Here is a 24,851-nt window from a genome sequence, read left to right as displayed (position 1 = left end):
AGGATGTCTGCTCGGCCACATTGGTGCTGTGAGGAGGATGTCTGCCCGGCCACAGGGGGCGGTATTAGCAGGATGTCTGCCCGGCCAAAGGTGGACGCTGGCAGCGGAATGTCTTCCCGACCACAGGGAAGACAGAGAACGTGATATCTGCCCAGCCACAGGGGGGCGCCCTGAGCGGCAGGTCTGCCCGGCCACAGGGTGAGCTGTGAGCAGGAGGTCTGCCTGGCCACAGGGGGAGCTATGACCGGGATGTCTGCCCTGCCATGGTGTGTGGGGGGGGGTCAGGTGCTGCTCCATTAACAGTGACTAATTTGTTGCCTTGCCTGCTGGGATTGCAATGGCGAACCGTACGGTGAAAGATGCTCATAGCATCCATGGGACCAACCCGCAGTATTTGATCGAGAAAATCATCCGCACTCGCATCTACGAGTCCAAATACTGGAAGGAGGAATGTTTCGGGCTGACAGGTAGGCAATGGGGCTGGAGGATCAAACACTGAGCTTCAGGATGTGATTGCGGTTAAGGCCCGGGTCTCTTGCTCGGACAGTAACTGGTCGGTTGTGGACTGGAGCAGCCACTCGGTTGCAATAAGATAAAAGCAAATTACTGCGGATGCTAGAATCTGAAACAAACACAAAAAATGCTGGAAAGCCTCAGCAAGTCTGGCAGCATCTGTGGAGAGAAGGGAGCTAACGTTTCGAGTCTGGATGACTGTTCCGTCAGACTAAGACAGACCTGGGATTTTCCAGCATTTTCTGTTTTTGTTGCACTCTGTTCCAGTGATGGCTTTTTATATTCCAGGAGAAACCCTGAACCTGTTCTGGTTTGTGAGTAGCAGTGTTATCGTTCATTGTTTTTCAGCTGTTTTTTGGATTTTTGAAACACAATTTAAACTTGAGTGTGAAGACAGCGAGATGTTATATTTAGAGTGAGATTTTGTTCTTTTAATACACCCGGATGTCAAAATAAAGTTGACAGCACGAATGGAAATGTTTTGGCAATAATAGAAAAGGAGACAGATAAGCTAGCAGAATGGGTGAATATTTGGATGATGTAATTTAATTACGTTTTGTGAGTTAATACATTTTGCGCAGGAAAATGACATAATTAGTGAGCACAGATGGGTCTAAATTTGAATTTTGTTTGAGCGGGTTGATGACAGCAGTTTTGAAAGAGATTGTGACTGACACAAGGGGGCCTTGAAGGTCAATCAATACAGGATTAGTAAAAGGAGTTGAATAAACAAGTTGAGGGAATGGAGCAAGTGGTGTATCTCATAACTAAGTTTCACGAGCAGAAGAAACTATAAAAAGACAGTAGTGCAGGACTGACCAGTGTTAGGGGTAAGAAATTAGGGGAAAAAGAAAATAACCTATTCCTTAAAAACCTTTGCACCTTTAATTTTAGACCTTGTACAAATGTCTTTGTTCCATTATTGATGGTGGTATTTAGTCACTTCAGTCCAGTTCATGCTTTGTCTCTCCTTCAAGATTTTCTCAAAACACATCTCTCCATCCAACCTTCTCTGCCCCATTTCTAGATTTTCCTTGCCATGGTTCCCTATCGCAGTGGGACGTTTTCTATGTTAAGGGCACCAGGTACATTCACGCTGTTGTTGCTTCTCTCTGAATGACTTGGCATGTGACACAGGAATTATCCTGAGATTGCTACCTTGCATATTAACTTGGATGCCTAATTCCTCAAACACCTATTTTAAGTTTTCCAGACATCATTGGAACTCAATATTCACTTTCTATTTCCATAATCTTTCCCATTATATTCATTTACTTTTCTTAAGCCAGTAGTGTATTCAGGAAAGCTAGTCATGATTGTAGACACGGCTGTTTTTTCACCTATGTCTGCCACTTGCTCTTGTGCAACATTATTTCTTTAGTCTACACATTAACTATTTGCTCAGCAGTGCACCATATGTATATAGACATCAAGACTTTCCTGCGGTTCTTCCACTCAAGTACCCACTTTCTGCATGTTTCCTCATGTTCACCACCCTCCCCAATCTGATGGCAGTTAGGTCCTTCCTCTGTCTTACTATTTCTCTCTTGTTGCAGAGTGGTGTAGGGCTGAAGGAGATTACAAAGATAGGCCAATGAGGGATCTGAAAAAAATTGAAGTGTATTTGAAAGTTGGTATTGCTCGATTGGGAGCCGGTGGGGTGGGGGGCTGGTTTGGTGAATGTCACTCAATATGATTTAGGACAGGGCGGGTGTCAGAAGGGTGGCTGAGCTAAGGGTCACGGTGTTTCCAAAAGAAGAATTGCTTCTCGCTGTGCCCATCAGCCGGTAAGGCATTTAAAATGAGAAGTACTGCATAATCAACCATGCAATCTTCCAACCATAAGAGGATAAGAGGCAACAGTGAGCAGGTGAGTGCACACTACATATACACTTGGTGCCAAGTGCCCTGTACGTACATGCTTTTAACCCAAAATCACCTGGAGGCGAGCTTCTTTCATTTTCGAGCTAGGCAAGAAGACTGTGAACATGGATCATTTTGTTACAAGAAAGAGATGGCCAGAGACACAAATAGACAGTGTGTACCTCTTGGCCAGGATCTCACATTGGAATCTGCAGGAGAGAGCTGTTCTGGAGGGTCCATGGCAGGACAGAGCAGTGCTAGTCTCCATTAGTGTACAGAGCTCCAGGGCCTCCAGTGAACAGCCTACAAAGAAGAAACTTAATTCGGCAGCAGGCTTTGTTGTTAATTGTGCCAACACAAATCAGGATGCAAAGCGCAAGTGTGTTATATGCAGGGAAGTACTACCGAATCAGAGTTTTAAACCCTCAAAACTAAAGGCATCTGAAGACCTAAAGGCATGGGGAGCTTGAAAAAAACCTGATTTTTTTTCAAAGGATGAAGCGAGAACTGAAATCATCAGCTGAAGTGCTCAGCAGAAATGTAACACTGATTGACAAAGCACCATTAGCTTCTTACATGGTAGCTTACCTTGTAGCTACAGAGAAAATGCCCCACACTGTTGCATAGAGATAATTCTCCCTGCAGCATTAGACATGGCTCGCACGGTCTAAGATGAGAGGTCAGCTTTGTTACGACCCCCTGAGCTAGTGTGTGGTCAATTCCAGCCCCACTTGGCCCGGAGTCGCTACACAATTTAAATTAGTAAATAATTCTGAAAGACACCCTAAGTCTAAGGCTACCCATTAACTACAGTTACCAGGTTTGTAAATTTAAACACTTTTTAAAATCAATAACAATAATTAAATATGCAGCAACTACAACTGGTTAACTATTATCTAATTCCTAACCCTCCTCTTTAACTTTCCCCACTGCACATGCGCACAACTGACAAACACTAGGGGAAAAGAGGGGTGTAAAAATAATGAGGAAAGTAATAGGATAAAAGTCTTTTTTTTAGATGGTTGTCTTCTTGCACACTTCCTTCAATTTAAGCTCAGCTGGAGGTTTCTGCTTTCAGTATGTAATAGTTTTCATGTAGATTCATCCAGATTCTCTGTAGGTTCAGAAATACAGCAGCTTTTCTGCAGAGACTCACAGCTTCTTCTCCGAGCATCCAGGACCCGACTTTCCTTTCCTTGGTTTTCTGAAAACAATCCCACTCGGGCAGGATTCAATCGCCGCCCGTCGCTGAATCAAACACAACCTTTTGCCAATTCATTGGCCACCAGCCAACCAAATCTTTCCGAATTCTCCAAAAAGTCTGAGTTCTGCTGTTCAAAAGCTAGCACAGTGTACTATTTTGTAAGTTTTCACTTCCTCTGCTCGACTTAAAGGTTTTATTCAATGTGAGGCATTGGCATTGAAATGAATTCCATCTGAACTTGAAGTGGCATTGAAAGGAATTGTGAAAGTCTTAAATTAATTAAACGCAGAGTACTAAACATCAGGCTTTTTGAAGTTCTGTTTTCCAATATGGGGGCCGAGCACACACACTTATTGTTCACACAGAGGTATGTTGGCTGTCAAGGGATTGGGTGCTTGGCAGAGCTTACGAACTGAGATACAAAATTCACACTTTCTTTCTTGAGAAATTGTCCCCTCTGGCTGATTTGTTTGGTGATGAAAGTTGGATGCTAACTATGTCTTACCTTGCAGACATCTTTTCAATTCTAAACTAGTAGAACCTCGAATTGCAAGGAAAGGATGATGATTGTCTTTGCACTGTGAAGAAATAGATGCTATTTAATGGACAGATGCAAGTACAAAATCAAAACTACTATATGTTCCTCACACTGCAATGGCACACCAAAGAAGGGAACTTTCAATAGACTGACTAGCCTCATTCAGTTGCATTTGCCTGCACTTATCAAGTTTTTGTCACTACTTTCCAGAGGAGAAGTTTCAGATTTTGAAAGAGAAGAGGTGGGTGAAAAATCCCTTTGAGGTCTGGGAAAGATACGTAGGCGTAAGCGGTGACAGCACATTCAAGGACTCTAAAGAAAGGGAGGTTGGAGATGGGGTGGTAGTTGCAAGGATGGAGAGCTGAATGGTTGTTTGTTAATGAGTCAGTTTTACATATATATTGTGTTATACTCCAGTTCAGAGCAAACTTTAATTATTCACTCAGCTGTATTTTCATTGTTAGCTCATGCACTTTCCTTATGACAATCTGTATAAATCTAGTGCAAAATGTTTCTAAATAACTTCACTTTTTAGGTGTAACAGCAGATTGAGTCAGATATTGAGAAGTTGTCCTATGCTATAGAAATGTTGTAACAAATTAATTTCTTCTTTGCTTCTTAGCGGAATTGGTGGTGGACAAAGCCATGGAACTGAAATATATTGGTGGTGTCTATGGTGGCAATATTAAGCCTTCACCATTCCTTTGTCTGACCCTTAAGATGCTTCAAATTCAACCCGAAAAGGATATCATTGTTGAATTTATAAAGAATGAAGATTTTAAGTATGTAAAATTTATTTATTATCAAATCGCTCATAAACTTTTAAATTTCAATGTTCATTGTCCGGTTATGGTCCAAATAGAGGTGATGATGATGAATATGCTGAGCTATAAACAATGCGCAACAGTTCCTGGTTCTTTTTGCTGTTTGATGTTCCCTGATGGAAAATGTGCATATGGGGACTCTGAGAACCAAGTCATGCTTTGCTGCCATGCAGTTCTTGGTTGACTCACCTGTCTTAACATAACCATGAAGAACATCAATCTGAGTGAAGCTATCTGTTCTTCAACATGAATATTCAGAAGTGGAGGTGGTGTAGTCCTGTCCCCTCATTCCAAATATGATGAAACTGAAGGAAATAAAATTTGATAGTCTTTGTTATGGAAAGAGGTGAATTAATGAGCATTGATATTACTTGCCCTATAACGCCTCTGGTGCCTTGCATATAATATTTTATCAAATCTTTTTTCTGTGCATGTTTTCTTAACTCACAGCTAAGTTCTTTGGTATCGAATGTTATCAAACTTTGTAAATGAAGAATTTCTTAAACTGAATCTTAAGTGCATTTTCATTGGTTTTCATCCCAGGTATGTTCGACTGCTGGGTGCATTGTACATGCGACTGACAGGCTCGGCCATTGATTGTTATAAATATCTGGAACCACTCTATAACGATTATCGGAAAGTGAAGAGGCAGAAGAGAGATGGAGGTAAAGATTGTTCCAGTTATGAGCAAAAATAAGACCTCATTGTTTTCCAGAATTGAGTGCCTTGTGGCGTGAAACTGAGAAAGATTTCTTGTTTGGAGCAAATGTACTTTGATCTCTAATGATATTGGAAATTAGATTACAATGATATATTGCTTTATTCACAATAGCTTTGTATCACATCAATTCCTAATCTCCATTCACTCACAAGTATTCATCCTCAGTAACAAACTTTCATTTTTGACTGTTAAATCCTTGAAAGTTATTGCAATGTCCTTGATGGATGTAGCTAAACCAGTTCCGAAATCCGGTGATTTGAATCATGCTTGATCTGCTTGTATTAAACCAGTCTACTGAGAAATTATTTTTCTTTTACTTGATTACAGGTAGAAAAAAAGGTATGAAATTGCCTCAAACACTTTAGGATCTAGTTTTAATTCTAGTTTTTTCAGTCTTAATTTTCTTCCAAGTTAGTGGATTTTCACAGTAACTTCATTGCAGTGTTAATGTAAACCTACTTGTGACACTAATAAAGATTATTATCATCAATTCTTAAATGGAACTCATGAGTGCTCACTACTTTTATGTGTGAATAATTTATAAATTAAAATGAAACTTCAGGTTTTGTATTATTTTTGTTTCACATTATCATGTTTTTTCCCCTCAAGAATTTGAACTTATTCATGTCGATGAATTTATGGATGAGTTACTCCATGAAGAGCGGGTTTGTGATATTATCTTGCCCCGACTTCAGGTACAAATTATAATATGAAATATGTATGTTCTATTCTCTCCAATTAATTGTACCTAACCATTAGGAAAGTGAAAAGATTGACCTCCTACCCCACCTACTTTTATTGAAAAGTGTCAGGTGAGAATGGGAATGGACTCGACTACAATGCACCACTGCCTCCCTACACCCACCTCCACCCCACATGTTTCAATAGTGTGCCAACATTCGCAGTGCATGCTTGTGCGTAAAGGTTGGCTACTATGATAAAGCATGAGGGCTGATGGTGCCCATGGAACCATATGCACCAAAGGGTCAGCACTTTAAAGCTGAAGAGAACGATTTTGGGGGGGGGGGGGGGGGGGGGGGGTCAGAGAATTGTATATGTTAAATTGTGTCTTGCAGTAAAATGTGGTTTACTTTTCTTGTATGGTTAATGCCACTTAATTTTAAAATATATTGAAGGAAAAGTTTGTTTTGCTTTGTAGTACATACAGTATTCCTTTAACATAAATCTTAACTCTTCAAATTAGACAGTTACAGACATCATGCACGAGTAACATGATCACTACTAGGATATGATTTCCTGTGGTTCAACACCTGAACAGTCAAGACCAAGGACAGTCTTCAAATGGAGCAAGAATGGAGGGTGCTGAGGGGGTTTAATCAGTCAAAGAGGCAGTATAAGGGAAAGGACGACTTGAGGCGGGGAAGCTACTTCAGTGATGATCGTATGTCTGAAATCAACATCAGGGATTGTTACTGACGCCTCAAAGATTTCTCTGAGGGAGAAACCTGGGGCCTGGAAATGATGATTGTCAATTGAGTGAGCCCAAGAACCTGAAAGGTACCTCATTGATATAAAGAAGACATTAAAACTGAAACTGCAGCATCAAAAACTGTCACCTTAATGGGCAAGTCATCAAATCTATCTCTAGATGTGGGAACACTTAATGCTTAAACCTTATGGATATTGCTGACAACAGAATTTTAAACCGACAGGTGACAGGACATATAATTTTAATGATGAGCTGGTATATTTACCACAGTTTGTAGAACTACTGGAGGTTGAAAGCATCACTTTCAATTCCTTTCTCCTTTCTGTAAAGATCCACGGACTACATGATTTACCTGAAAAATTTTACATAAAATCTCATGATCTTCTAAAATAGTGCAACAGATCTTTAAAATATTGATCGTTCTCGTGTCTCCTTGTTAAATTTGTTTGAGCCCCATGTACAAGATTTGTTTTGTTTACTTGCTACATTATGACCATATCTGTTACTGTAGGTGAGTAACTTGTCAACACTCTGAAGGATACATTTTTAAATGGAAAAAGGCTCTGACAGCTCATGTTTGTATAAGAGACTTGAGTTCACTTCCTGTTCAGAATAGGGAAGTTGCCTGGCACAGTTGAGCCAGTTATGTGCAATGCTTTTATGTTAGTTAGAAAACTAACTTCTACACATTACAATGGTTAAGAAGAATGAGAAGGTGCAGGATAAATAACTGCATATTTGAGCTCTCTTTCATTTGACTGTGTTTGTATTCAAGCAGCATAACTACATGGTAACTTCAAACCAACATGGCCACCGACATGCTAACTGGGAAACCCCTGGGTTGAACGTCCACTTTTTTTTTTTAAAAAGGTGTTCTTTGGATATGAGCAATGCAGCCCATCCCTAGTTAAACCGAAATGGTAGTAGGCCTTCTCTAATCACCACATTCTTGTGGTGATGCGATTAGGAAAATCTAAGATTTTATCCATGATAACAAGAAACCAAGTCAGATTGATGTGTGATTTGGAAGGAAGCTTGGGGTTGATGGTGTTCCCATTGTATTGCTGCTGTTTTCCTCCATGGTAGAGATCACAGGGCTAGCAAGTGCTATCAGGGTAATCATAGAATCCCTACATTGCAGAAGAAGGCCATTCGGCCCACCAAGTCTGCACCGATCCTTCGAATGAACACTACCCATATCCACTCCCCCATCATCCCTGTAACCCCACAACCTAACCTGCACTTCCCTGGATACTGGGGGCAATCCACCTAATCCGCACATCTTTGGACTGTGGGAGAAAACCGGAGCACCCGGAGGAAATCCATGCAGACACTGGGAGAACGCACAAACCGCAGACAGTAACCCGAGGCTGGTAACCTTGATAGGTTGCTACAGTGCATCTGGTTAATACTGCAGGGATAGTGCACACACTGGTGATGAAGGGATAGCTATTGAGATCAGTAGTAGGGGAGTCAGCCAAACAATTGCTTTGTTCTGTATAGTGTCATGTGAGAGTACCTTTAAGAAATGGGTGTTTAAGAAATGTACCTTTAAGAAATGGGTGTTTATTAGTAATGTCAGAGTGTGGGTGGAGCTGGGCTGTCTTGTCAGATTTTTACTTTCGTTTTAGGCAGTTTGCTGCAGGGTGTGTTTTAGTTTTGTTTTCAGTGTTGGAGCTGAAGCCAGACAGAGCGTGTGTACTGTTGATCTCTCTGCCATGAAAAGACTATCTCTTGATCATTTGGTGAATTCAGAATTATAAATGTTCTCAGTAGTGAATGTAAACCTAATGTGCTTCTGTTAAAAGTTGTTTCTTTTGTCTTCTGGATGTTGTTTGGGAAGTTATTAAGGATTACTTAGTGTTGTATTCTTTGGGTTGTATTTGAATTGATGTTTGCTAAGATGTTCACTGTATGTTTTTAAAAGTTTAACTTGAGTTCATAGAATAAACATTATTTTGCTTTAAATAATACTTTTCGATTTCTGCTGTACCACACCTGTAGAGTGGGCCGTGTGCACCCCATACCACAATCTATTAAAAGTTGTGGGTCAGGTGAACTCCATGATACACTTTAGGGTTCTCTAAACCCTGGCCCACAACAAATTGGGGGCTCGTCCGGGATAAAGTCTATCTATTGGATTGGCTTTGTGAACCTACAGACGGTGAGGTGTGAGCATATTGTGGCTGCTTTTCAGGTGTGGTATTTCAGTTAAGTAGGGAGTGTGCTGTGGACAGTGGCTCTTTCAGAGGCTCTGAAGTTTTTGTGGGTGGAGATGGTCACATGCAGTACCTTACAGACAGAGATTAAAAGCAGACTGTTAGATTTGGCAAAAACATTGCAGTTAACATTACCTGACAAAATGCGAAAAGATGAGGTAATTATGGCGGTGGCTAAGCATTTAAAATTGCCTGAGATACAGTTTGACTCATTGGAAATGGCAAAAATTCAGTTACAACTTAAACAAATGGAACATGAGAAAGAATTAAAGCAGCTTGAATACGAAAGAGAGGAAAAAGAAAGAGAGAGAGCGGAAAGAGATCGAAAGAAAGGAGAAAGGGAGATACAGATCAGGGAAAAAGATACAGATAGAGAGTTTGAACTTCGGAAAATGGCCATGAAACATGACAGTCAGTTAAAATTGGCAGACGTAAAGGGAAACATACAGTTGGATGATAGTGATGAGGATAGTGAGAAAGAGCGTCATAGTCGAAGGCTTGGTGGGGATCTATTTAAATATGTCCAAGCATTGCCAAGGTTTGATGAGAAGGATGTGGAAGCCTTTTTCATTTAATTTGAAGGTAGCTAAACAAATGAAATGGCCACAGGACATGTGGGTATTACTGATTCAAACAAAGCTGATAGGTAGGGCTAGTGAAGTGTTTGCATCACTACCAGAGGAGATACCTGGGACATATGAGGAGGTGAAAAAATCCATCTTGGGTGCATATGAACTAGTGCCTGAAGCATACAGCCAAGATTTAGAAATTTAAGGAGTGTGGTCAAACATACTTGGAGTTTGAAAGGATCAAACAGTAATTTTGATAGGTGGATAAGGGCTTTGAAAATAGACCAAATGTATGAAGCTCTCAGAGAAATTATACTTTTGGAGGAGTTTAAAAATTCAATTCCTGATGTAGTGAGAACTCATGTGGAAGAGCAGAGGGTTAAAACTACGAGGTTAGCAGCAGAAATGGCAGATGATTATGAATTAGTTCATAAATCAAAGCTTGGTTTCCGACAACAGTTTCAGCCTGTGAGGGATAGAAACTGGGGACATGAGAAATACTCAAGTGGTAAAAGTAAAGGTGATCTGATGGGAGATAATAAGGAGAGTGTACTCAGATTAAAAAAAGAAATCCAGGAGGGTGGAAGAGACATGAAAAGTTTCAAATGTTTTCACTGTAATAAACTAGGCCATGTTGGTGGTTGAAGAAAAGCACTGGGAAGGCTGATGTAGTAAAACAGGATAAAACAGTGGGGTTTGTTAAAGTGGTAAAGGAAAGCCCAAGTGAAGCGAAGGAGGTGCAAAAGATTGTACAGCCTGATCAAGAGGCGATTGATAATAAGGTGCCAGATCTCTTTAAAGAATTTACTTGTGTGGGTAAAGTTTACTCGTGTATCAGGAGGAGCAGGTAAAGAAGTCACAATTTTAAGAGATACGGGAGCTAGTCAATCTTTAATGGTAAGAGATGAGGAGTTATGTAGTTTGGGAAGAATGTTGCCAGAAAAGGTGGTCATATGTGGAATTCAGGGTGAGAGGAGTAGTGTTCCATTATATAAGGAAAGGTTGGAAAGTCCAGTGAAGAGTGGTGAAATGGTAGTAGGAGTAATCGAGAAACTATCTTGTCCAGGAATACATTTTATCTTGGGTAATGATATAGCTGGATCGCAGGTGGGAGTGATGCCACTGTGGTTGATAAGCCAGTGGAAAATCAGACAACTGAAGTGTTGAAGAATGAATATCCTGGGATTTTTCCGGATTGTGTGGTATGTTAAGTAATGGGGAAAGAGACATTGCAATTAGTTGTCTCATTTATGTTAAGTGTCCATTAATTGACACTGATATGTAAAGGGGCTTCAGGTGGCCTCTGTCAGGTGGTGTGTTGTTAAGAGCTTTGTGCAGAGGCTGTGGAAGTGAAATAAATGGTGTTTGGTGAAAAGGAAGAAGAACTTTAGACTCTTCATTTCACAGCAACTAAAACGTCTAACATGGTAACAAGGTCGCAAAGTCACAGGTTAAGACGAGGAGAAATCAGAGAGTGAAGATAAAGCTGAAGTGCAATTGTCAGAAACGATTTTTGATCAGATGGTTGAAAAAGAACAAGAACAGGTGGAGGATGAAGCAGATATTTTTAGTTCAGGAAAATTGGCGGAGTTACAACAGAAAGATATAGAAATGAAACGGATGTATCAGAAAGGAATCTGTGTGTATACCGGAGTGTTATTACCATAAAAGTGATGTCTTGATGAGAAAATGGAGACCTTTACATATGCAGGCAGATGAAATGTGGGCAAAAGTTCATCAAGTAGTATTGCCGGTAGGGTATAGAAAGGAGGTGTTGCGAGTTGCACATGAGGTACCAGTGGGAGGTCATTTGAGAATAAGGAAAACTCAAGCTAAAATACAAAAACATTTTTATAGGCCTGGACTACATAAAGATGTAGTTCAATTTTGTCAATCGTGTCACACATGTCAAGTGATAGGGAACCCTCAAGCAGTGATAAAACCAGCGCCCTTAATACCCATTCCAGCATTTGAGGAACCTTTTACAAGGGTCCTAATTGATTGCGTAGGACCGCTTCCTAAAACAAAAAGTGGGAATCAATATCTTTTGACGATAATGGATGTTTCCAGAGGCCATTCCAGTACGTAATATTGCAGCTAAAAAGATTGTGGAGGAGTTACTTAAATTCTTTACTAGACATGGACTACCCACAGAAATACAATCGGATCAAGGATCAAATTTTACCTCGAGGTTATTCAAAGAAGTTATGGATAGCTTAGCAATAAAATAATTTAAATCAAATGCGTACCATCCAGAATCGCAGGGAGCGTTAGAAAGGTGGCATCAGACATTAAAGACAATGTTGAGGGCTTATTGTCACGATTATCCAGAGGATTGGGATAAAGGAAGTCCATTCGTACTGTTTGCAATTAGGGATGCACCTAATGAGTCAACCAAATTCAGTCCTTTTGAACTAATTTTTCGTCATGGGGTAAGAGGACCACTTAAATTGATTAAGGAAAAATTGGTGAGTGAGAAATCTGAAATTACATTATTGGATTACGTGTCAAATTTTAGGGAACGATTAAATAGAGTAGGTGAATTGGCTAGACAACATTTGAAAGTTGCACAATATGTGATGAAACGGGTCGCGGACAAGCAATCCAAAGTTCGTAGTTTTGCCTGTGGAGATAAAGTTTTAGTGTTGTTACCAGTGGTGGGTGAGCCTTTAAAAGCTAGGTTTTGTGGACCTCATCAAATTGAAAGGAAATTAAGTGAGGTGAATTATGTGGTAAAAACACCAGATAGAAGGAAGACTCACCGAGTGTGTCATGTGAATATGCTTAAAAGGTACTTTGAAAGGGAAGGAGAGAAAAAGGAGGAGGTTTTAATGATTCTAACTTGATTCTAACTTAAAGTGACGAACAAATCCAGATGACTGAATTTGACATACCCCAAATTAAATTGGAAAACGAGGATATTCTTAAACATTGGGATAAATTGTTAAGTTACCTTCCAGAGGAAACACAAACTGACCTGAAAGAGTTATTGATATCACATGGGCAAGTTTGTGGAGATAAATTGGGAAGTACTAAAATGGCTATACATGATGTAGATGTGGGAAATGCTGTTCCAATCAAACAACATCCATACAGACTTAACCCGTTAAAATTGGCACAGGTTAACAAAGAGATTGAGAGTATGCTTAAAAATGGCATAATTGAAGTAGGTTGCAGCCAATGGAGCTCACTCCTAGTGATGGTACCTAAACCAGACAGTACCCAACGGTTGTGTGTGGACTTTAGAAAGGTTAATGCAGTTACAAGAACGGACTCTTATCCTATCCCACGTTTGGAGGATTGCATTGCGAAGGTGGGACAATCAGCTTTTATTTCCAAACTGGATTTACTTAAAGGTTACTGGCAGATACCTTTATCTGAAAGGGCGAAGGAGATTTCAGCTTTTGTGACTCCAGATGGTATATACCAATTCAAAGTTATACCATTTGGCATGAAAAAGGCCCCAGCCACATTTCAACGGTTAACTAACAAAGTTGTTTCAGGATTACCCAATTATGTGGTATACATTGACGATCTGGTAATTTTCAGCTAGGCATGGACAGAACATTTAAAACATCTGATGGAGTTATTCGATCGACTTCAGGAGGCGTGTTTGGTGATAAACCTAGCCAAAAGTGAATTTGGAAAGGCCCAAGTCACTTACCTTGGCCATACAATCGGGCAGGGTCGAATGGTCCCACGGGATGTGAAAACAAAAGTTTTGAGGGAGTTTCCGATACCCTCGACACAACGGAAAATAATGCGATTTCTTGGTATGAGTGGATTTTACCGGAAATTTGTACCGAATTTTAGTAGTGTGCTCCACTGACGGACTTGCTCAAGAACCGTAACAAATTCCAGTGGACAACGGAGAGATTCCGGAATAACAATGCTAGGCTGTTTCACTGGAGTTTATTGTTACAGCCATTTCATTTAAAAATAGTACATGTGGCAGGACGAGTAAACGTGATAGCCGATGCTTTGCCATGCATGTGATGAATGGAAGCTGTAGTAATCTGGGATGGCCACTTCCCGATTACAAAATGGACACTTTGCAAAGATTGCAGGGAAAATGGACATTGCTGAGAAATCAAGCCGGTTCAGAGCTTGTCTGTATATTGGAGCTGCAGCTCCCAGACCAGACCAAAACTGTCGGCCCATTAGCATGCTAATGGCCCATCTCCGGGAACAAAAGAGTAACATTTGAGTACCCGATACTAAGGCAGACACCCCGGCGCCAGAGGAGACCGAAACAAAGCAGGCCAACGGCCACCTAGGACACGCCCAACCATCAGGGCACCCACCCCTTTACTGGATGAAATAAATAGGAATGATCAAGAAACGGCCCAATTGATTGGGGCCAAGTTCAAGGCCGCTCAAAAGAGCGCGAAGCCCCTTTGGGTATAAGAATGACCCCCCAAGAGAGAATCGTTCCCTTGGACCCGGCTCTCACCGAGGAGCGACCTGTCCACCAACTGCACCAGAAGCAAGTAAATCCGAGGTCAACGCACGCTACCAGACAGAGACTACCTTGGCTGTTCCCCTTTACCAGTTCGACCCCAGCAGCCTCAGAACCGAACAAAGGCCATTGTTCCTCTGACTGAGTGGGCGCCCAAAGCTAAGTATAGGCTTTAGCAGTAGTGATAGTTTAGTCAGTAGAGTTTCGTGCATAACTATATTTAATTGTGTGTGTAAATAAATAAGCATTGACTTTGAACTAACTAACTGGTGTATCGAGTCTTTGATCAGTATTTGGTTTTGAACCTTGTGGCGGTATCGAAAGATACCTGGCGACGCTAGAGCAAACGTAATTTCCTATATACAACCCCGTTAACCGTGACCCAATTACGGGATGCGTGTGGAAAAATTACACCGTTCCTTCCACATCAGGCTCCCACCAGTTTTTCACTTGAGTTAAACAGCAGGCTACCATGTAGGGCCTGGACGAAAAGGAGCAAGTGAAGCTCACAGTTTTAAGCCTCGACCCTTCAATCGTGGTAGCCCTTCCCGACCCACAGAATGTAGGAGGAGGCACACTCCAAGAAATGCACACAGCGATCCTGGATGCGATCAGCTATAACCGAGGAGATCCAGTAGAAGGTCTAAACAAGTGTAGGCAAAAGAAAACAGAGCACCCCACAGCGTTTGCTGGACACTTGTGGATACATTTCACAGCAGTATTTGGCGAGTTAGCCCGCGCCCATTTGTCTGCGGATAATATGGCCAAATGGACTCGAATCCTAGTCTCTCATGCGACAGAGGCAGGATAGAGAGCTTGCACAAATTACGACACCTCAAACGAGGCCTACAACAAGAAATGGGGTTTGAAAAGATTGTCTTGCGCTTGGGAACAATCCGTCCAAGGCAAAACCGCTTTGCAAAACCAGAGGAAGAACAGGCAGACATGCATCCAGTTAGGACGCACCAGGACCCCGCATGGGTAAATGAGGGAAGAAACAGCCCACAGCAAACCAAATCCCCGGAGTGTTATAATTGTGGCAAATTAGGTCAATACGCATGAGAATGTCAAGCCCCCCTGAAACAGCAACGGAATCAGCCCACAAATGCCCCCCGAACCAGCGATGGACAAACAGCCCCAACCCCCCACACCCAGGGAACCATACCCAAGGGAGCAATACCCCAGAGTCCTGCTCCACCTTACGTGCCCCAGGGGTCATGTTACAACTGTCGGCAGTCAGGACACTTCGCCCGAGATTGCAGGAGACCCCCACCACCAGCTAGACTAGCCCCCAGATATGAAACCGAACACCACCCACAGCAACTGCAAGGTCCCAGCTGCCCCATGCAAACTGTGAGCGCTTACCCACCACTTCTCATGGCAGGGACACCTCAGCAATGCCACTTCATTTTTGTTTCACTCCTCCTTCCTCTCTTCGGTCACACTACACTGACCCCATATGCTAGTTACACCCCAAGCCAAATGTGATTTACGGTGTCCTTTCTGATGGGACACTCAGAACCTGCACCATGTTTGTAATGTATGTTTGTTCGTTTAATGTGCGTGTTAAATGTTGTTTGTGAATTTAAAACTTTTCATGGCCCCACGCCACCACTCTTTTGACGCCCACTGGCAGTTAATGGAACAAGTTTGTCGACAGACAACCGTTCAGAGGAACTAGTTTGTCGGCAGATACCACTCCTAGCTAATCTTCTGATTCGATCATAAGAGACAGCCCCCCACGAAGACCACATTCTTACCCGTTCTTGACGGTCGCTCAGGCAGTGGAGAAACTGCACTGGTCCCCGCCCTGCCTGAGGACCCCCCCCCCCCCCCCGGTCCGCTACGCTCGGGTAGAGCACAAACAGCACTGGTCACCGTCCTATCCGGGGATTCCACCCATTCTTGCCTGCCGCGGCCCATACGCACCCCATTATGGCACTTTCAGTTCGAAATTCTTTTGTTTGTTTCTGGCGACCCTTGGGTTGCTTCCGTATGCTATTTACATCCTCAAACACTAGGATGGTAGATCGCACAGGCTGCGAAACGGCTCGCACTGTGTCAGTATTTTTCTCGGATGCCTTGTCCAAATATTCGGTTTTAAAAAGTTTTTTTTAAATGAGGAAGTCACAGATGGTGACCAATCATAATGGGTAATTGGCAACAAAGGACAGACAGACAGACATATGAGATCTTAATCAAGATAATAACAGATATTATGCTTGTGTCCACAAAACTCCGGAACCTCAGGAACTGCAGAGGAAGAAAAAGACCGACAGAAGGAAAGATGAAGACAACCTTCATGTTTTTCACCTGGATCTTAGCGGGATCCCTTCAGTTGCGCGCGGATGCTACCCCCCTGACACGTACCACACAGGCCGTGAATGATCCCCACTCCTGCCATACACTGCACCCCGAGATAGTTAACCCCGAGATAGTGTGACAAGTTTATCACCTGGTATTCACTATCTTGCATTGTAGAAGCACTCTTCATACTGGCGATACTCTGCAGTGTCGTGCAGACACTTAGACTCAGAAAATGGAGGAGGAGAGCCTCCCGCAACCGCACTCCGGTATACACATTTAGATCCCCTATCTTCGGACTCTAACAAACCCCCCCAACCCCTTTAAGTGAATTAAAGTGCATCCGTTTTTTGTGTGAGTTTTGTTCGTTTAATAAAGAAATGTAAACCTCTGTGCTTGACTGCCAAGCCAGAGAGACTTGTGTTGCTGCTATTTGTACAGTTTAAAATGTTATAGATTATTTTTGATTGTTTAAGTGAGGATAGTTTATTTAGGATAGTTAGAGGTTCCAGTTTTTTAATGATGTATGTATATAAAATAACTTGGGTAAAGTTGCAATTCATAGGACAGAGCAGTGTAGAGCCTATGAAGTGCTAATGGGTGCCCAGCTTGGTCAGAGAACGAAGACGACACGGTAATGTGATCCTTCACGCTTTGCGTTGAGGATCAGAAGGAGGGAGTGTAGCCATCTGGGATGGCCACTTCCCGATTAGCTGTTCCCCTTTACCAGTTCGACCCCAGCAGCCTCAGAACCGAACAACGGCCATTGTTCCTCTGACTGACTGGGCGCCCTAAGCAAAGTATAGGCTGTAGCAGTAGTGATAGTTTAGTCTGTAGAGTTTTGTGCATAAGTATATTTAATTGTGTGTGTAAATAAATAAGCATTGACTTTGAACTAACTAACTGGTGTATCGAGTCTTTGATCAGTATTCAGTTTTGAACTTTGTGGCGATAACGAAAGATACCTGGCGACTCTAGAGCAAACGTAATTAGAATTAAGGACGGCGACCATATTGACTGCCATATTCAGAGCCAACCAAAAAGAGCCACAAAGCAGTTTCAGTTGGAGGAAGAAGAATGAAAAAAAAAAAAGGACTATTATTATACCTGTTTGCGTGTGTTTTTTGAAACGAAAAAGTATATTTACTGTGCATTTGTTGAACGATAGTGAAAAATGAAACCATCTTGAAGTTGATAGTTTTTTTTTCTTGGGTGGGGGGGGTGTCATGTGAAAGTACCTTTAAGAAATGGGTGTTTAAGAAATGTACCTTTAAGAAATGGATGTTTATCAGTGATGTCAGAGTATGGGTGGAGCTGCGTTGTCTGTCAGCTTTTTACTTTCGTTTTAGGCTGTTTGCTGCAGGGTGTGTTTTAGTTTTGTTTTCAGTGTTGGAGCTGAAGCCAGACAGAGCAGGTGTACTGTTGATCTCTCTGCCATGAAAAGACTATCTCTTGATCATTTGGTGAATTCAGAATTATAAATGTTCTCAGTAGTGAATGTAAACCTAATGTGCTTCTGTTTAAAAGGTGTTTCTTTTGTCTTCTGGATGTTATTTGGGAAGTTAGTAAGGATTACTTAAGTGTTGTATTTTTTGGGGGTTGTTGTATTTTTTGGGGGTTGTATTTGAATTGATGGTTGCTAAGATGTTCACTGTATGTTTTAAAAAGTTTAACTTGAGTTCATAGAATAAACATTGTTTTGCTTTAAACAATACTTTTCGATTTCTGCTGTACCACACCTGTGGAGTGGGCTGTGTGCTCCCCATACCACAATCTATTAAAGGTTGTGGATCAGGTGAACTCCATGATACACTTTGGGGTTCTCTAAACCTTGGCCCATAACAATAGTATCAAGTTTCATGTCAGTTCTGGGTGTTTCTTCTATTCAGAGAGCAAATGCTATCTGGATGGAAGAAGCATCCAGGGCAGCACGGTAGCATAGTGGTTAGCACTATGGCTTCATAGCACCAGGGTCCCAGGTTCGATTCCTGGCTTGGGTCACTGTCTGTACGTGTCTGTTCTTCCCGTGTCTGCGTGGGTTTCCTCCGGGTGCTCTGGTTTCCTCCCGCAAGTCCCGAAAGACTTGCTGTTAGGTAATTTGGACATTCTGAATTCTCCCTCTGTGTACCCGAACAGGTGCCGAAATGTGGCGACTAGGGGCTTTTCACAGTAACGTCATTGCTGTGTTAATGTAAGCCTACTTGTGACAATAAATATTATTATTATTCCTTGCATGAGCCTTTATAGCTGGTGGAGAGGCATTGGTGGACTTGGCAATTGTGCCCGTGTGGTTGGGGCCTGTTCGTGTCGGAAGTGGTCATTGCCTAGCACTTGTCAACTCAAGCCTGGATGCTCTCCATGTCTTGCTGTGGGGTGGCGTTGACTGATTCATTCTCAGAGTAATTGCTAATGATAGTAAACATCAAAATCATCAGCATATAGCCCCTCCTCCCCATCTGAACCTGTGAACAATTGAAGATCAATTTTATGTTTGATTGTGCTAAAGAGGCTGCATTGAGACAGGTGGCAAAATTGCTTGTGATTTTATCCAATCAAATAGCTTACCATGCTTTCTCCTGGAATCCCAAATGCATGGTCACTTGGGCACGGAATCTATGTGGCTCTCTTCACCATTGGTACCATTTCATTAAGCAACTGGCTTTCAGTATTTGGAAGGGGGAAAGAAAAGTGTGGGGGCAGAGTAAGTTAACGATAGTTTAATTTCCAAAAATCCACAACTTGGGATTCTACAAGTAGAAACTTAATAGCAGTAGTTTACATATGTGCAACAATAGCTCGAGTTGTGATCTTGATACCATAAATACATTTTTGAGGTGTTTTTGTATGTAAAAGGGTGACCCTTTTAATTCTATGTTCTGAATTTTGCAGCTATAAACTTTCATTGTGCTTGAACTATTTGTAATAATTGATATGAATAATCTTTGAAATAAGCTATTTTCATCATCTAGAAACGCTATGTGTTGGAAGAAGCAGAGATGCTGGATACACGAGTCAGTGCTTTGGAGGAAGATATGGATGATGTAGACACTAGCGATGATGAAGACGATGATGATAAGGTTTATATACACTTAATGGGTGTATTTGAAATATCATATATTTGTGTTATTGTGAAAATTTGCTTCAGGGGCGGTACGGTGGTGCAGTGGTTAGTACTGCTGCTTCACGGCGTTGCGGATCCGGGTTCGATCCTGGCCCCGGGTCACTGTCCGTGTGTGGAGTTTGTGCATTCTCCCAGTGTCTGCTTGGGTCTCACCCACAACCCAAAAAGATGTGTTGCGTAGATGAATTGGCAATGGTAAATTGCCCCTTAATTGGAACAAATTGGATACTCTAAATTCTTTTTTTTAAAAAAGAATATTTGCTTCAACTGTTTTCCATAGGGATGTATTTATTGTACTTTGATGCACTTCTGAAATGTAATTTTTGAGGAACAGACTATTTGGCCCATACAAGGCTCTCCCATTAACCTAACTTTTAATCAAACTTTAGTCCATTCCAGCATGCAAGCTGCATACCTGAGAGATGATCCATCACATTAGAAATGCTAAAAAAAATTATGTATTGTTACTAAACTGCATGATTTTTGGTGATCCATGTTTCTTTTAAAAGTAGAACTGATACATTTAAATACTTTTGAACTTTAAAACTAACTTAATACTTCCATATCGCAAAACTACATTTGCTTTTTTTTAAAGAAAAAAATTAATAGTTGTGCCAACTGATGATTTTGTAAAATTGGACCTTTTCAGTTTTCAACATGTTTTTTGCCAGTGTTTGTCAATATTTACAAAGTTTTTTTTGAATAACATTCAATCTTCCTTCCCTTCGCTCCTCGTCCCACCAGATATCCTATCCCCGTTCTGCCCGGCAGAAAACATTTCTTGAGTTTTTATTTTAGTTTCTTTGTGAAAGTAGTTTTCGTAAGCAGTTACATTTATCACTACTTTTGTTTACATAATTGATATGATTTATCTCAACAATGTCATTCACCTGATTACAGGGACCAGAGTTAATTCTGGTCATGTATGTATGTAATTGGTACAGATGAATAGCAAAATATATTGTGTAAATATTAAGTTGCTGCCTTAATTTTCTGTACATTATTATTAATTTCTAGGGTGACAGAGTTCCATCACCAGAGCCTCCACGACGAGGCTACCGTGACCTTGATCGACCTCGAAGATCTCCATCTCCACGATACAGAAGAAGTCGAAGCAAAACACCAAGGCGGTAAGAAAGTAGCTGTAGTCTTAACTTTTTAATAAATGAATAAAATGCAAAATGCTGGAAATTCACATTGAATCAATCAGCATATGAGATATAGCATTTTGGGTATATTTCAAGACCTGGGCCAGGATTTTACAACCCCACAACGCGTCTCTCCCCCTGGTGGACGCAGTGAGCCATTAAAATTGCCGTTTACTTTGGCGGGACTGTAACATCCTGCTGGGCAGGTGGGGCCATAAAACCTTGTCCCTTGAGTATGTTTTATTTCAGATTTACAGTACTTTCTTTTGTCCTTTATCAGTTTTCTTTAAGTAATGAATTTATGATAGTGCTTAATTATGCTAGCAAGTTGTGGTAAATCTTTTCTCTTTAGATGTCTTATTGGTGTTTAGAATTTATCAGCAGAGTTAAAGCATGCAGATATAAGAATAAATCATAAATTTGGAAAAAGAGACCAGTACAAATTAAAATTATACATAATGTAGTAACGGTAATTTTCCTTTAGATCATGCAAAAGGAAATATTCAAAAGTCATCAAATTCTTAATCTTGTATTTTACAGACGAAGCAGATCCCCCAAGAGAAGAAGGTATAACGCTTCTTATTTCCTTGTCATTTATTGGTAGTGAATGCATCCATTATTTTTATTTCTTATTTGATGTTTTTATTCTACTGAAGCCCATCACCACGGCGTGAAAGACATCGCAGCAAAAGTCCCAGGCGTCATCGCAGTCGATCTAGAGATCGCCGTCACAGATCAAGATCCAAATCTCCAGGTATAATTTATTTTACTTGTTTTCAATTCAACAGCTTGCCATTTTCACTTTAGGAATGGACGCTTGTACACAACCTTCATGTTTGGTGGCAAATGTGAAGCCTGTAAGAGAATGTCTTCATACATTTTCCCTCTTAAATTATTGTGATAGAAGATGGGCTGTCTTTTAAGACTATCTTTGTTGTAACTGACTGGTTTCTTGTTAATATTTAATGGAAATGTAGGCTGGTGTCTATGTTGAGTTCTTTGTTAATGAAATCCAAAATTGACTGGGTCCACTGAGACCTAAAAGGTGAGGTGAAAGCGTTTGCCCTTGACATCAAGGCAGAATTTGACCCAGTGTGGCATCAAAAATCCCTAGCAAAACTGAAATCATGGGGGGAACTCAATTGGTTGGCGTTTTACCTAGCACAAAGGAAGATGGTTGTGGTTGTTTGAGGTTAATCATCTGCGGTCCAGGATATCACCTGGAGGAGTTCCTCAGGGCCAACCATCTTCAGCTGCTTCATTAATGATATTCCTTCCATCATTAGCTCAGGACAGGGTGGATATTGTCCAAGTCTTGGTGCATTTGGACATGGACTGCCTCAGTACCTGAGGAGTACAACAGTGCTGAACATTGTGCAATCATCCACAAACATGAGGTTTGTTTCGATGTCACTAGCTTTCGGAGCGCTGCTCCTTCCTCAGGTGAATGACGAGGTATGTTCCAGAAACACATTATAGACAAATTCAAAGATGCCAAACAATGCTTGGAATGCGACCATTGGCAGGTGATTAAATCTTTACAGATCCAGAGATCCCATCTCTGGATCTGTAAAGATTTAATCACCTGCCAATGGTCGCATTCCAAGCATTGTTTGGCATCTTTGAATTTGTCTATATATGTGTTTCTGGAACATACCTCTTCATTCACCTGAGGAAGGAGCAGCGCTCCGAAAGCTAGTGACATCGAAACAAACCTGTTGGACTTTAACCTGGTGTTGTAAGACTTCTTACTGTGCTCACCCCAGTCCAACGCCGGCATCTCCACAAGATTTCCACAAACATGTTCAACACCCTTGTACTCCTCGGGTACTGAGGCAGTCCATGTCCAAATGCACCAAGACTTGGACAATATCCAGGCTTGGGCTGACAAGTAACATTCACACCACACCACTGCCAGGCAATGATCATCTCCAATAAGAGAGAATCTAACCATCTCTCCTTTACATTGAATGGCAGAACTATCGCTGAAACCCCTACTTTGACCATTGACCAAAAACTGAACTAGACTAGCCATACAAATACCCTGGCGACAAGAGCAGATCAGAAACTAGGAGTTCTATGGCGAGTATCGCACCTCCTGACTCCCCAAAGTCTGTCCTCCATCTACAAGGCACAAGTCAAGAGTGCGATGGAATACTCTCCACTTGCCTGGTTGAGTGCAGCTTCAAGAAGCTCAACACCATCCAGGACAAAGCAGCCCACTTGATTGGCACCCCATCCACGAACATTCACTCTGTTCACCACCAACGCAGAGTGGCAGCAGTGTATATCCTCTACAAGATGCACTGCAGGAACTCACCAACGTTCCTTTGACACTACATTCCAAACTCATCATTGCTACCATCTGAAAGGACAAGGACAGGGGGCACATTGGAACACCACGACCTGGAAGTTCTGCTCCAAGCCAATCACCATCCTCACTTAGAAATATGTTGCCGTTCCTTTACAGTTGCTGGGTCAAAATACTGGAATGCCCTCCCTTAACAGCACTGTGTTCCAGATGTTTGTGTGTCTGGGGTGATCACATATGCTCTAAATAAGCCTAACTACTCATGATTGCGTTTAGGGTTTCTCAGATTGTATATGTGTATGCTAGTGTGGTGATTGCTCCAGGTCAGCAACTGTCAACGGCTCTTGACACATGTCTAGAGAACATGGGTTCAAATGCCACCCTGGCAGTTTGAGAATGGCATTGTTTTAAAAAAGCTTCAGGTAAAAGCTGATAGCACCAAGCTGATGATGGCTGTATATATGGTTCAGTAATGTCATTTATGAGTAACAAACCTGCCTTTCCTGTGGACTATATTAGTCCATTTCCATACCTATGTGCTTGACTCTTAACTGCTCTCTGAGGTGACCTTGGCAATGTTTCTTAATATTGTAGATTATTAGCCATCTTTTTTGGGGAGGGGGGGCAAAATGTATTTTTGTGGTGGGAACTGTATAGAGACTCTTTTGCCATTTAATGTATGTTTCTGTCACTGATAATTATTACATCTTTCAAATAGGTCATCACAGAAGCCACAGACATAGAAGTCATTCTAAATCACCTGAAAGGTATTAGTTTCAGACTTTTTTTTCTAATTGACACAGAGTGAATGCATTATTCCTAATAATTTTTACTCCATTTTTAGATCGAAGAAGAGTCACAAGAAGAGTCGAAGGGGAAATGAATGAAGGTGGCATACAACCACAAATACACATTTCTAGTGTGTCACAATACCTATTTGTAGATATAACTGAAATTTCCTCATCTTACGTTGACAATATTTGTACTTTTTGTTTATTCTGATTTTAAGATGCTATTAGCAACAATTCCATTTGACATGAAAATACTATGGTCGTGCTGTTATACAGCTTTTTAGAGTGGTCAGAAGATTGACATTTCTGCTATTTTTTTGAATATGTTGACTGCTTGCTAAAGTACAGTTTTTATTTGTGATGATTTAGGTGACATATTGTGAAAGATGGAGCAAGTACATTGTTTAGTATAATATTTGGTAAACTTGATTATTAAAAGTGATTAATATAGCAATGGTTACACAAAGGTTCACCTGAAATATGTTATATTCCATTCTTACTCCACAAATATTAAATGTAATGATTCAGACTTTCAAGAACAAGAACTGTGGAAAAAAGTTAATGCTGTAAATATACTCTGTACTAAAGCACATTAGCAATTGGGAAAACTACATGACCAAACACACACTATGGTTGTTTCTCATTGGCAAAATGCAGGTTAAGAAAACAAAAAATCTTTACTTCTTTTGGGATGTTAGAAACATTTCTGTCAAAACCTTTTGTACATGCTCACACATTAAACCTGTCCAAAAGACCATCTTTATATATTGAGCAGTAATTGCTCAAACCAGCAATAAAAGTTCATTCAAATTTGAA

At 41.1% G+C, this 24,851-nt stretch overlaps 1 protein-coding gene across 1 annotated transcript; it reads left to right on the top strand.

The window, feature by feature from the left end:
• Positions 1-291: 291 nt before the first annotated feature.
• Positions 292-24,851, top strand: prpf38a (pre-mRNA processing factor 38A). Its single transcript, XM_072510885.1, has 10 exons — positions 292-467; positions 4,741-4,900; positions 5,486-5,607; positions 6,273-6,358; positions 19,634-19,741; positions 20,803-20,915; positions 21,474-21,500; positions 21,590-21,687; positions 23,963-24,011; positions 24,089-24,851. Exons 1-10 carry the CDS (start codon positions 338-340, stop codon positions 24,129-24,131), a joined length of 936 nt encoding a protein of 311 aa, XP_072366986.1. The 5' UTR covers positions 292-337; the 3' UTR covers positions 24,132-24,851.

Source organism: Scyliorhinus torazame, chromosome 7, assembly GCF_047496885.1.
Source record: "Scyliorhinus torazame isolate Kashiwa2021f chromosome 7, sScyTor2.1, whole genome shotgun sequence".
Taxonomy (NCBI): Eukaryota; Metazoa; Chordata; class Chondrichthyes; order Carcharhiniformes; family Scyliorhinidae; genus Scyliorhinus; species Scyliorhinus torazame.
This window is presented reverse-complemented; position numbering and strand designations above follow the sequence as displayed.